General features: G+C 38.0%; 1 protein-coding gene across 1 annotated transcript in view; it reads left to right on the top strand.

The window, feature by feature from the left end:
• Positions 1 to 13352, top strand: part of NLRP14 (NLR family pyrin domain containing 14) — a 33928-nt gene that overhangs the window by 15137 nt on the left and 5439 nt on the right. Inside the window, exon 7 of the mRNA XM_045290935.1 lies at positions 6418 to 6588. Within this exon, the coding sequence (XP_045146870.1) occupies positions 6418 to 6588 (171 nt within the window). The remainder of the gene's footprint in view (positions 1 to 6417; positions 6589 to 13352) is intronic.

The following is a 13352-nucleotide window of genomic DNA, read 5'->3' as shown; positions in this document are numbered from 1 at the left end:
AATAATTTATAAATTATCAAGGGTTCATGAGGGAGGGGAAAAATGAAGAGCTGATACCAAGGGCTCAAGTAGAAAGCAAATGTTTTGAGAATGATGATGGAAACAAATGTACAAATGTGCTTGACACAGTGGATGTATGTATGGGTTGTGATAAGAGTTGTACGAGCCCCCAATAAAATGAATTTTTAAAAAAGCCCTGGTGGCACTGTGTGATAGGCAGCGTTAATCTGCTAATTTCAAGGTTGGTGGTTTAAACACACTAACTGCTCAATAGGAAAAAACGGAGGCTGTCTGCTCCTATAAAGAGTTACAGTCTCAGACACCATAGAGTCACTATGAGTCAGAATCAAATTGATGGTGAAGGTATAGTACTTGAGCACATGAAGATTATAAGGCTTAGAAGGATTACAGAACTTCCTAATGCTGCCTTAGTTAGGGCAAAATTTTCAAAAGTGTCCAGTCACGTTTTAATCTGTGCAAGTCAACAACCTATGTATTTTCATCTGAAAGCTGTCCTATTCGTTTTCTCAATAGCCTTTCAATTTCTATAACATTGGGTAACAATGATACTGTCAATAGAATTACCATGTGCCTCATCAGGAGGATTTATAATGTTCCCCAATAAAAAATAATGATGTCCCTAAAGTAGACCATAGCTATATGAATCAATTTTTGAGCTCACACTTAATTATAGCCCTAACCTAAGAACAATTAGTTCTTGTACTGTGGTCCTACGTAACCTCATGAAGAGATCACTGAAGTTATGGATGCTACAGAAAGGTGTCTTGAAGAAAGCAGATGGTGCCAGGCTAGCAGAAACAGCATCTGGGGCCTTATAGGCTTGTCTTAAAATAAGTAGCCTTCTGAGAGGTATCAACTAAGTGCACATAGAAGAAGCATGTCAGCTTGTGTCATCCAAGGATTGTAAATACTAGAAGCCAAGACCAGAGGAGGGGAGTGTATTTGAACTTAAATTCTGAGCACCTAGTTTGTAGTAGCCAGAAATCCATTTGCAGCGTCCCCACGTGGATTAAACCACCAGATAATCTCCTTTGACCAGGCATGTGAACAGTCTTGTTATCAGGGTGCACGGGAATATGAATTAATGTAATTAGGTTAAAATTTAACACCTTAACAATTGTTCAGGAGCCCTGACAGTGTAGTGGTTATGCATTAGCCTGCCAACTAGAAGGTCAACAGTTCAAAACCACCAGCTGCTCCATGGGGGAAAGATGGGCTTTCTACTTCTATAAAGTTAGTTTGGAAAATGAATTCTGGGCTCCCACTTAATTTTAGCCCCTATCCAAGGTGTTAGCGCTTAGAGACCTGCTTGACACTCCTCTTCATAAAGAGAACACTGAAGACAAAGGTGCTACAGCAAAGTGTGGTGAAGAGAGCAGTTGGTGCCAGCTATCAATTGGAATAGTGTCTGGGATCTTACAGGCTTGTATTCAAACAAGCAGCCATCTAAGTGAGGCTTCAACTAAGTCCATATCAAAGAAGCAAACCAGCCTTTGTAATCCAAAGATGACAAATAACAGAATCCAAATGTGATGAAGGGGAAAGTATCAGAGCTTAAATTGTGAATATACCAATTTGTGGAAGGTCAAGGAGGGCAAGTGAGAGCCCAAAATTCACCTGCAGAGTATCTAGTGAGATTAACTCGCTGGTAGATGCCCTGTGGACACAGGCAAGGGATGAGAACAGATTTACTATCAGACAGGGATTCATGTAAGCTTGATTATGGTGGATCCAACTACAGTATAATATGATTCTTGGACAGTTGACCTTCCTCTTGACCCAACCTGAATTTTCTCTAGGCTCAAATATTTCTTACTTTATCCATGACAGAAATTTCTTCTTTGGCTGTTTAAACTATTGTTGGTGGTCTTTTCTTTCTTACTCTTTACTTTTTATTTATATCTTTATATTATTTTCTTTCTATCTTTTTTGTTTCTGTTAGGTTTCCCAGTTTATGAAGTACAGAAGGAGTGGATGTATAGAGATAATAGCTGATGCAATTATTTATTGGGGGCAGGGGTTTGGGGAAGGTGAAAGGAATTCAGGAGCAATCAATGAATGCTGGAGGGAAGGGAGCACTAGAACTGATTGTGATGATGTATATACAACTCTTTTTAAAAGTGACTTAACTGTGGAAATGTCTGGTATGTGACCATTGTATCAAGAAAACTACTAACAGAGTCGGAAAGTCACGGGCTGTTCTACCCTGTCTGTCCCATAAGGGCACCAAGAATGGGCATCAACTGGCGGCAGTGAGTTTGGTTTTGGTTTATCATTTGTTCTCTCTCTTGACCGATTTTTTATTTGTTCTAGTTTAGTTTTTTGCTTTCTTTTGGATTGAAGTTTTTCTGTGTTTTGTTGTTTTGGGTGGGTGGGGCATTGTATGTTTTCGTTGTATGAAATGCAATATAGGTAAATCTATAGAAACAGCAACTGGATTAAGAGTATTTTAGGGTTATGGCAGGGACAATTATGGGCAAATGGGGAGTTAATAATAATGACTATCAGAATGAGGACATTGTTCTCAAATGATTGTGGTGATGATTGTACAACAATGGTTTAATATGTTTAATCATTGAATTATATAGTATAGGAAATATGTCAACACAACTGTCAAAATTATTAAAAAATAAAATGGTAGACTCAAGACTAAGGTCCACCTGTCTAACACCATAGTTTGGGCTCATAACTAAGTGAAAGATATGAATACTACTTTTGTTATATGCATAAAGAGTGCATACCTTTATATTTGATTACTCTTACTCATTTGCTTGCTCTTCTACTTCATGTAGCTACTTCCAGTATCAGGGTACTCCTATTATGTACTGTGTCCAAAGTTAGTATTTGATCCGACTAAGAAAAGTTCTGAAGAACTGAGATCCAGTCATAGACCTAAGGTTCCCAAGTATGACACCCTAAGAGGCAAGAGAGAGAAAAGGGTGCTTGACCTGAGATGTTGACAAGTAGGTAGGTCATCCTACCATGCAATCTTTTCTTTCAAAGTTATACATCTCTGGGAAGCACAACAGTGATTGCAGCTTCCCCCAGTTTTTCTTCTTCCAGGTTGAAGTTTGTCATTTCATCTCACTGATTGTCAGGGGCCGTCCAGGCAGTTGTGACTCACAGCAACCCCGGGTACAACAGAAGAAAGCACCATCTGGTCCGGGCGACATTTTTCAGCCTATTGTTGGAACCACTGGGTATGTTTGAGCCTATTGTTGCAACTACTGGGTCAGTCCCTCTATCAAACATGATGTCCTTCTCTAGGAACTGGTCTTGTCTGATAATGTGACCAAACTAAGTGAGATAGTTTCACCCTCTTGCTTCTAAGGAACATTCATGCTGTACTCTTTCAAAGTCAAATTGGTTCATTTTTCTTGTGGACTGTGATGTATATAGTCAATATTTTTTCACTAACATGATTCAATGGCCTCAATTATCCTTGTTCACTTCTTTAAGCATTGAATATCTCTTAACTTCTATTCAACTGGAGCCTGGCACATCTGAATCTGGCATCAAATTATCTAAAAGGTGATGGAACAAAGCTGTTGTGTGATGCTTTTTGGCATCCAAATTGCAGTCTTTAGGATTTAGAATAGTTTTTTTTGCTTGTTTGCTTGTTTTACTTTGCTTTTGTTTAGTTTCAACTATAGGGGCATGAGAAATATACACAGGAAGTCGGATAGTTAAGTATCTGTTGGGGTGGGGGAGAGGGAGACTAGATTTTCAGACTCCTTCTGCCTAAAGCAAGCTGGAGAAGTCTGCTTATCAGATTTAAAACAATTAACATACAGTCAAAAACAAAAATAATTAAATCATTGATTAAATTTTCTCAGGTAAATAACCCCACAAAAGGAACTGGAATAAATATATTTTTACATAAAGATTTTGTCTTTTGAGTACATAACAATTTGAGAGTTTCCTGAAAAGCTTTATTTCAAACATATACATCACTTCTCAGCCATTTGGCTTAGATCAAGTGTAGTATTTCAAACACACATTTAATGGAAGCTTAGAAGTCTGTGCGTGCCTTGAGAAAGCTTATATCCATTGGTAGAAATATGTTCATATCTTGATTGAGAAGATTGGTTCTCAAGAGAAAGTATTTATACCTTTGGCTCCTTTTGCTCATAAAGATATCCCACTTGCTAGTAATGTTAGATCTTGGCATTTGTTATGGATCGAACTGTCTCCTCACCAGATAAGAGTATGAGTTGTGTGTTATAAAACCTAACCTTCTAGGTCTGTGGTTATAAGCCCAGTTTAGAATGGGTTGTCTTTGTTATTTGATATGTTAATGATGGATTATTAGTGTAGGTTGTATCTTGAATCAATCTCTTTGGAGATATAAAAGAGATTCAGCAAGTACCGTATATACTCGAGTATAAGCCGACCTGAATTTTAGCCAAGGCACCTAATTTTACCACAAAAACTGTATTAAAAATGTGCTGAGAAACTCTGCTTATACACGAGTATATATGGTTAAGTAGATCTAGGATGTTTTACAGAGTTGACAGAAAAAGAAAGCCTTCCTCTAGAGCTGGTGCCTGGATTTGGACTTCATGCCTCCTAAATTATAATAATTATTGAGTGCTTATAAATATTAAGGAAATATTAATAAATATGATAATTATTGGATTATGGTGCTGGCAAAAATACTGAAGGTGCCATGGACTGTCTGAAAACAAATCTGTTTTGGAAGAAGCACAGCTGGAATGCTCCTAGAAGGCAAGACTTCATCTCATTTATTTTGCCACATTATCAGAAAGGACCAGTCCCTGGAAGACATCATGTTTGGATTGACACAGTGGCCGTAACAATTGTGAGGATGGCTCAGGGCTGCGTAGTGTTCCCTTCTGTTGTACATAGGGTTTGTGGGGGAAAGGCCTTCCCCCCACAACTAATCACGGGTTTGATAGGCACAATTGTGTGGTTAAAAATATATATATAAGAAAGTCATAGAGAGCATGAGAGATAGAAGAGAGGTTGAAATAATGGAGACACTTTTCATGGTAGCTTGCTCACCTCAGCCCCACTTGGTGGTCCACATGGAGATGGGAGACCAGAGGGCAGGAGAGAGGGGGAGGGGGAAAAGGACAAAGGGAAAGGGAACAGGGGAGCAAGGATGGGAGGAGAAGAAGGGAGAGCCGGAGAGGCCAAGGGGCATCTTTATTGCTAACCAAGGCTTATATATCTTTGGGGGGCGTGCAAGCCCACTAATTACAGGTAAAGACATACGTCACAGGAAGGGGTTGTACTATAGTCTATACAGCAATGAGGGGGACAATGTAGGGATATACATGCAATAGGAAGGAGGGATTGGGGGTATACATGTGATAAGATGGGCGGATCCTAGATTCAGGATGGCAGCCTAACTTTGGATGTCACTGAGCAGGTTGACCTGTTCTCTGGATGTCCATAGAAACCATTAACAGTAGGGTGTAAACCCCACCTACAGGAACCAAACTGATGACTGCAAGTCTTTAGGGAGAAATAGCCCATTGTCCTTAACAGCAGGGAGTGGGTGCTACCTGTAGTGGGACCAGACAGTAGTCTGGCAGCTGACTACCTTCAGGGAGGTAACTTGACAATCATTTACCATTAGCTGCAAGCAGTGTCCTAAGTCTAACATATATTTGGGAAAGATGACTTGGGAGAAATCTGTTTCCCACAATTCCCCCTTTTGTTTTATATATAAAATTTAAAAGAGTCATGGGGGCGAAGTGGTTATTTTCTATACATTGAAAGCTGACAAAGTAAAACTTCATGATCCAATTAATATAACCAAAATTTCAGGCTTACAGCAAACATTTTGAATCCAGGCACGGGGGATAAAGTCCCCCTATGTCCATCTGCTATAGGAGGAAGGTACGAGAGTGATTGGATGTCGCAGTGGGAGAAAATGGAGCCAATAGGACTGTCTGCATCTATAGGGAGTTAGAATCAACCATTTTCTCACTTCAAGGCAGCACAACTTAAGGGGAAAAACTGGAGATGATATACTCTACTGCAGGAAAATGTACTCGGAATATATCTCCAACTACCAGAGTGGTTGCCTTCCTACCATGGAACACTGGCTTTCCAGATTCCCTCCGTACCAGTCAGGGAATAAGTCGAAATTCTATTTCCCTTACTGTTAGTTTCCCACAAGGGTTCCTAGGAATCAGAACTGATTTGATGGCCCTTACCAGCAACATTAACAGAAAATAAATTTGTTAAAGCTATCCACCCATGTGTGGTATTCATTTATAGCAGTGCTGGACAACTAAGACAGAATTCCACATACAGATTGTAGATAGAGACAAATGAGAAAACAGGTTCAAATACCTGGAGCGATCTCCTAGAAGGAAACTAATTGAGCCTCAACTGAAAGACTCCCTTTTCTCTCTCTTGCAGATTGGCGGACTGTTCTCTCACCAGTGCATGTTGTCCAGATCTGGCTTCTGTTCTTTCTAACAACTCAAATTTGAGCCTCCTAGATCTTGGGAAAAATGACTTACAGGACAATGGAGTGAAGATTCTGTGTGAGGCTTTGAAACATCCAGGCTGCCACATTCAGAGCCTTGGGTGAGTTCAGGTTTTCCATCAGGAAAATGATACCTAAATGCTATCACGTATAATTGAAAGTTTAACAGATAGGAAGAGGATAAAAAGTAACTGGGGCTGAAAGGTAAATTATTCTCAGAATTAAGAATATGAATTCTATATATCTAAATTAATGTACTGCATGTTCTTTAGTATAGAAGCGATTTTTCACATTTTTGTGCCTCCCCCACTTTGTGCCTGGGGCAGTGTACATATTAAATAAATAGTATGCTCTTTAGACCCTCCATGTTCAATCATTATTCAGATATTCCATCTTTATTGAATTAATTTTGCTTATTAAATTACCTTGCATTTGGAAAATGCTCTCTCTTCTCTCAAAAAGCATTCAAGGTAATAAGATGTCATTCTATGTTTTGGATAGAACCCTTTATGTTCAGTTCAATATAGTTTAGATTTTCAACCTCTTTTTCTTTATTTTGAACTTATAACAATTGATACACTTCCACTTGTATAACATGAATTATTGACTTCTGGATAAAGAATCCTGCTCTACATGTGTGGGAATCCCAGGTACAGGTATGTTTCATCATTAATAATTTAAGAGTTAAGATAAACATTTTCCAATTCTTACAGGAAAGTGTTGCTTGTCTATGTTCTGTTTATATGTTTTTACCATGACAGTAATGGTGGTGTAACAATTAAGTCAGATAATTGATTTTTTGTTTTTATTGGGGCTGGCAGAGGACAAAGGGTTCTATTGCTCACATAAGTAAGTAGCATGCACATAAATGTGCTTGTGGTAGCTGCCCAAGTCTCAAAAGGGTGATGCAGAAGGCTCATATGAATGCTTTAATGTGCACCATAGGACAGGAGCACTGAATTTGAGGGAACTACCATTTTATAGTGGGCACTAAGTAAGCCTTCTTGAGAAAGACCCAAGTAAAGAGTAGACAGGGTCTTGCGTTCTTGTATGTGAAACATTGTGGAGTGAAGAATCCATCCAGGGGTCTCTCCAACAGTATCTACCCCTTAGTTCCTTGGCTTCTAATGGGCTTTCACAAGAATATTTTATTCCACTGGCCACTCTGATCAACCTGACCAAAAAGAAAAATGATGAGACTACATCTGCTCAATTTTTTCTCATGAGAATTTTGGCTTTTTTTCTCCTTTCCATTTCTAAATCAACTTTGATATTAGTTATCAAGTTACAAACAAGCACACACACACAAAAAAATCTACCCCACTGTTTTGTGTGCACTAACAGCAAACATCTGGCAGTAAAAAATGCCCAAGGACAAGGTGAGAGTAACACTGGCTTTGATGGTTATGATTATGTGTCAGCTTGGCTGGGCCATGATTGTCAGTGGCTTGGCAATTAAGTGATGACATAATTTGGAATTTATGTAATGATATAATTTATAATACATGTAAATAATAATTATTTAATTTCGTATGTAAGGATGTAGTCATCCTCTATTTTGCAAAATTGCAATTTCTCATAATGGCTGGTCGCTGAAACCTAATCAGTCACTAAGTGAGGAAAAGGTGTAGAGAAACAGTGTTATGTGTGCTGATTTTTTATCTAGGTGTCTTGCCAGGTTATCTTATTGATTCTAATTTTATTTATGATTCTTGTGGATTTTTCTAGATATTTATTTTTATTTGGTGAACAGTTGTTCACCACTATCCTTTTCCTATCCTTATATATATTATATTTTTCTAGATAAACATATTATTTGGGAATTACTCTCCCCTCTTCCTATTCTTAGTATGCTTGTTGCTGTTGTCCTATTAACTGCTAAAATACATGGTATAATTGATATGTGTGTAAAATTGTAGGAGTGCTAATCATACCAGTACCTTTTGAACTCCTGGGGACAAAAATGACCAGGATCAGCTCAAAGCTGATTACCCTGAGGTCGAGGGCAGCTATACATCTAGGCTTCTTTCTTTTTCTAGTTGTTCCTTCCTTGGCACTCTATACTTCTCTTCTCAGTTTGATTATCTGTTGTAATGGCCACATAGAACTCACAGGCCATACTTACAATTCAGTGACCATTATGGAACCAGGAAAAACTTGGGATCAGAATCAATAGCTATAACTCAGAAATCAGGATTCGGGACCATGTAGACAACATTCATTTTTTCCCATGGGCAGCTCTTTCTGCTCCTGTTGGTTGTACATGCTCCATCATGGCTCTCCAAGGCCAAGCTCCTCTCAGCCCCTCAGGATAAGCTCCTCCTAGCCCTACTGTCTATAGCTGTGGGCTCTGCCAATTGCTGTCTTCAGTAATATAGCCCTTGACCTGTTATAGTTCTTTTAGGAGGTTTCTTGTTTACTGTTTCTTTCTCCCTCTCTGAAAAACTGGGACTGGCTGCGTAAATACACAAACTCCTTGTCAATTTCAAGGCCTAGAATTCCCGTTAGAGTTAGACCCATGAACTGACTAATCCTCTGTAGGCAACAGTCACTTCATTTGCATAACAGGTTACAGCTCACCTCATTTGCACAATCTATCTCACCAATCCCCAGTGTAGTGCATTATGCTTTGGGCTGCTAACCACAAGGTCAGCAGTTCCAACCCACCAGCCACTCTGCAGGAGAAAGATGAGGTTAATTCTTCTTATGAAGATAAAAAGTTTTAGAAACTCTAGGGAGAAGTTCTACTATGCCCTATAATGTAATTATGAGCCAGAAATTACTCAAGGGCAGTTATTTTTGGCAAAAAGAGCAGGCTATAGTTCTGAACCAGACAAAAGGTATCAAAAGAAGTTGTTTACAACTTTCCCAGAAAATATCAGTCAACCTGGACAAAAGTAACAAGTGCTTTGGGGTAGAAAACGAGGGGACAACAGAAAAGGGGGTGAGGGGAGACGTCGGACAGGGCAAGATATGACAAAATAACAATTTATAAACTATCAAGAGCTCATAAGGGAGTGGGGAGGGGGGAGCGGGGAGGGAAGGGAAAAATGAGGACCTAATGTTGGGGGTTTAAGTGGACAGAAAATGTTTTGAGAATGAAGTACAAATGCACTTTACACAATTGATATGTGTATGGATTGTGATAAGAGTTGTATGAGCCCCTAATAAAATGTTTAAAAAAGAAAACAAGGGGAAACAACACCTCTCAAGCTATTTCTTCAATGAACCAAGGCAAAAAACGACATAAAGGAATATTAGAGTGGTTTCATTGTGTTATTTCCAATTTTGAATGCCAAATCAAATTCTACCAGATTATCCACTTAAAGCATTTCCCTTCTATTCGTAACTATCTAAGATACTTTTTTTCTATTTTAAAATCAAGAATGTCCCAGCTTATCAATCACCAAGCATTGGAATTACATTGATTTGTGTATTATCAACTTTAAGGAGCCCTGGGAACACAGTGGGTCACTAACTTGGAAGGTCATAAAAACCTACCAGCTGTTCCACGGGAGAAATATGAGGCTTTCTGTTCCTGTACAATTTTACATTAGAAACTCAAAAGGGCGCAGCTCAACTCTACGCTATAGTCAATTCTGCTATAAGTCAGACTTATAGCAGAATTGACTTGACAATGATAGCAACTTTGAATTTTGGTTCTAAAACAAAACTTGATCATGCTTTCTTCTGCATAGATTGTTTGATTCATTTTGCTAATATACTAAAATTTTAGAATATTTCTTCATAATTAACATTAGATTTTCCTTCTTGTGTTGACTCCAAGCTTTAGCATCAAGATTACAATTCTTAAAAACTAGTTCAAGATTCTACCTTTTTATTTTCTAGAAGAATTTTGTATAATAATGAAATAATTTCTTCTTTGATCTTTGTAGAAATTCCTGGGGCAATCATCTAATTTCACTGCTCTCAGTTTCCAGTGTGTGGTTTTAATTTTTTAAATGTTAGGCTCAATTTAAAATAAAGTTATATATTTATTCAGGCTTTTCTTTGCCTTATTAAGCTATTTTGGGTAATACTCTTGGATATTTCACATTTTTTTCTAAATTTTTAATGCCAAGTATCATTTTTACTAACTTCTTAAGGATCTGTAGTTGTCTTCTTTCTCATTTCTTGATATTTAAATTTTATGCTTTTTCTCATTTATATTTTAAAAGAATATAACACTTATCCTTTATTGTATATGTCTATTCCACTAATATGTCTTATACTTGAGTCTGGCACCTTAGACCACTTGGCCATCCTGACACGTATATGTCTTATACTTATGTCTACTTTTATTGAGGTTACCTTACCATTATTTTTATAGAATTGTGTGATATGGATACTTAGTTCATATGTTGTTTTCCAACAAAAGTTTGTAAGGCTATTACTTTCCTTCTAATGACAGTACTACCTTCATCTTATAAGTTTTGTTTCGATGTGTGTTGTTAAGTTTTAATCCAAAATATTTTAGACTTATCACTTTCTTTGATGCATGTCATTTTAGGGATTACAAAAAAACATGTTTCTTAATTTTTTAATGAGAGTATTCTTATCTTTTTTAAATGATCCTTATTATAGACCAAGAACATACGCTGTTTATTATTTCAGTACTTAAAAATCTTCTGAAATTTGTTTCATGGCCCAGGATATGGTCAGTGTTTATATATGTTCCATGTCTACTTCAGAAGAATTTGAAAGTTGTTGCTGTATTACATAGTTCATTACATGATTATTGCTACTTTTGTTCATACATTCACATTTTTCACTTTTTTTGCCATAAGATTATTCAATTACTGTGGATGGTACATAAAATCATGATAATGATTTTATATTTGTATTTCCCTTTGTAGTTGCTAGTTTTTGTTTTATATATTTGAGACTGTTGTTACAAAAAAATTCCAACAACCTAACCCACTGCTATCAAGTTGATTTAACTCATAGAAATCCAACATCGGGTTTCTGAGGCTGTAAATCTTTACAGGAACTGATAGCCTCCACTTTCCCCTGTGGAGCAGCTGGTAGGTTTAAACTGCTGACCTTGTGGTTAAACATTCCAATGATTACCTGACTGCAACATCACTGTTATTAATGACTACAAATTAATGACTATATGTCATGATGATTCTTAATGTCTTATAATTCTTTTGCTTTAAGAGTTCATTAGTGTATTTTTATGCCTTGTGTCAAATTTTAGTGGAGTGGCATAAGGACACGTTACCACCTCTAATTTCATGAGAGAAGGAGGACCCAGACCAATAGTCCAAGGCTGATTCTTACACGGCAGAGATCAGACATGCCTCTAGTCTTCAACCCTTTACCAATTTTGACACCAACAATCCCTCCAATGGCAAGTTTTCCTTTTCTTCTGGGTTTAACAATGCATTGCAGTTGCCACACAGTACTCACAGACAAAACTCATGACTCTGGTGTTTATTAAGGAAGCAGCATGTTACAGTTCAGAATCCCAAACAACTCAAGATACGATTCTTTAAGACTACTTAGCAGCAGGACCCACGGGAATACCTCTCTCTGGCCTTTGCATGCTCCCCCACTCAGGAAAGTGTTACAGCTCTTTTTAGCTCTGCTGATAAGTGCCCAGAGATATCCCACTCCGCCAGTAGGCTTTGACTCAAAAGCACTCAGCTCTAGCTCTGTGGGGCAGCAAACATAACTCTACCAGGTGCTGAGAGGCCACCCACATTGCCAGCAAGCTTCCTTCATGGAGATCATCAGCTTTCTCACTTGGTTAAGCCCAGAAACCCACAGTGATCACTCCTGCAGGTCTCCTGGGTCTGCTGCCACCATTTCTCTGCCATTGCTTTTTGCCATCTCTCACCATCTTAGCAAGGTGCTATGGTTCATTCTCTGCCTTCTAGGTCAAGAAGTTTCTCAGTGTAGGAATCCCAGGTCCAAAGGCTTGGTGGTTTGAGACACCTGCCCCACTGCTACCCACACACCTCTTTCCCTCTTCCTACATCTAAGATAGCTCATGTTAAGCCTAACGAGCTGGCAAAACTGACTAATCCCCTCATTACAAATCAATACCCTCTTATGTTACCTAGGGTTCTATATACCTAATTTGCATTAGCCTGCCCTCACAAAGATGCCATGGACTTTATTTACATTCTTATCAAGCTATACAATCCCTTTGGTGGGCCAGAAGAACCTCATTTGCATAGTCTCACCCATTCACTTAGGGAGAGTTACAAGAGTTACAAAGATAGTTTTATATATAACTATATAGAAATATAATTTTTCATAGAACTATATAAAATATAGAACTCATTATATCACAATGTGAGTTCCAACTACTAGCAACCTAACTGTATATGCATCATCTATAAAGGCACTAAGTTGTTCAAAGACTAGGTGAATAAATTAGGGTGAAAATTGAGTTTAATATACTTCTCATTTCATAGAATCATGGTATCAGTTGTACAAGGGCTCACAATAGACTGACTACTACAAGGTTAATTTTGTCTCCATTTAACTCGTCTCCTTCCCACCTAAAAGGAGCCCTGGTGGTGTGGTAGTTATGTGTTGGGCTGATTATTTCAAGGTCAGCAGTTTGAAACCACCACCCAATCCTTGGGAGAAAGATGGGGCTTTCTACTCCTGTGAAGAGTTACAATCTCAGAAACTCACAGGGGCAGTTTAACCTGTTGAGTCAGTACTACTTAGCATCAACTCAATTTTTTCTTGGTTCTCACCTATATATAATTAATGTATTTGAATTATACCATAGAATTATGAATATTCTTTTTTTATTTAATCATTTTATTAGGGGCTCATACAACTCTTATCACAATCCATACACACATCAATTGTGTAAAGCGCATTTGTACATTCATTGCCCTCA

Source organism: Echinops telfairi, unplaced genomic scaffold, assembly GCF_000313985.2.
Source record: "Echinops telfairi isolate 266 unplaced genomic scaffold, ASM31398v2 ScPeMD7_60;HRSCAF=208, whole genome shotgun sequence".
In the NCBI taxonomy this organism is placed as follows: Eukaryota; Metazoa; Chordata; class Mammalia; order Afrosoricida; family Tenrecidae; genus Echinops; species Echinops telfairi.
Note: the sequence above shows the minus strand (reverse complement) of the source record. Positions and strands in the feature narration are given on the sequence as shown.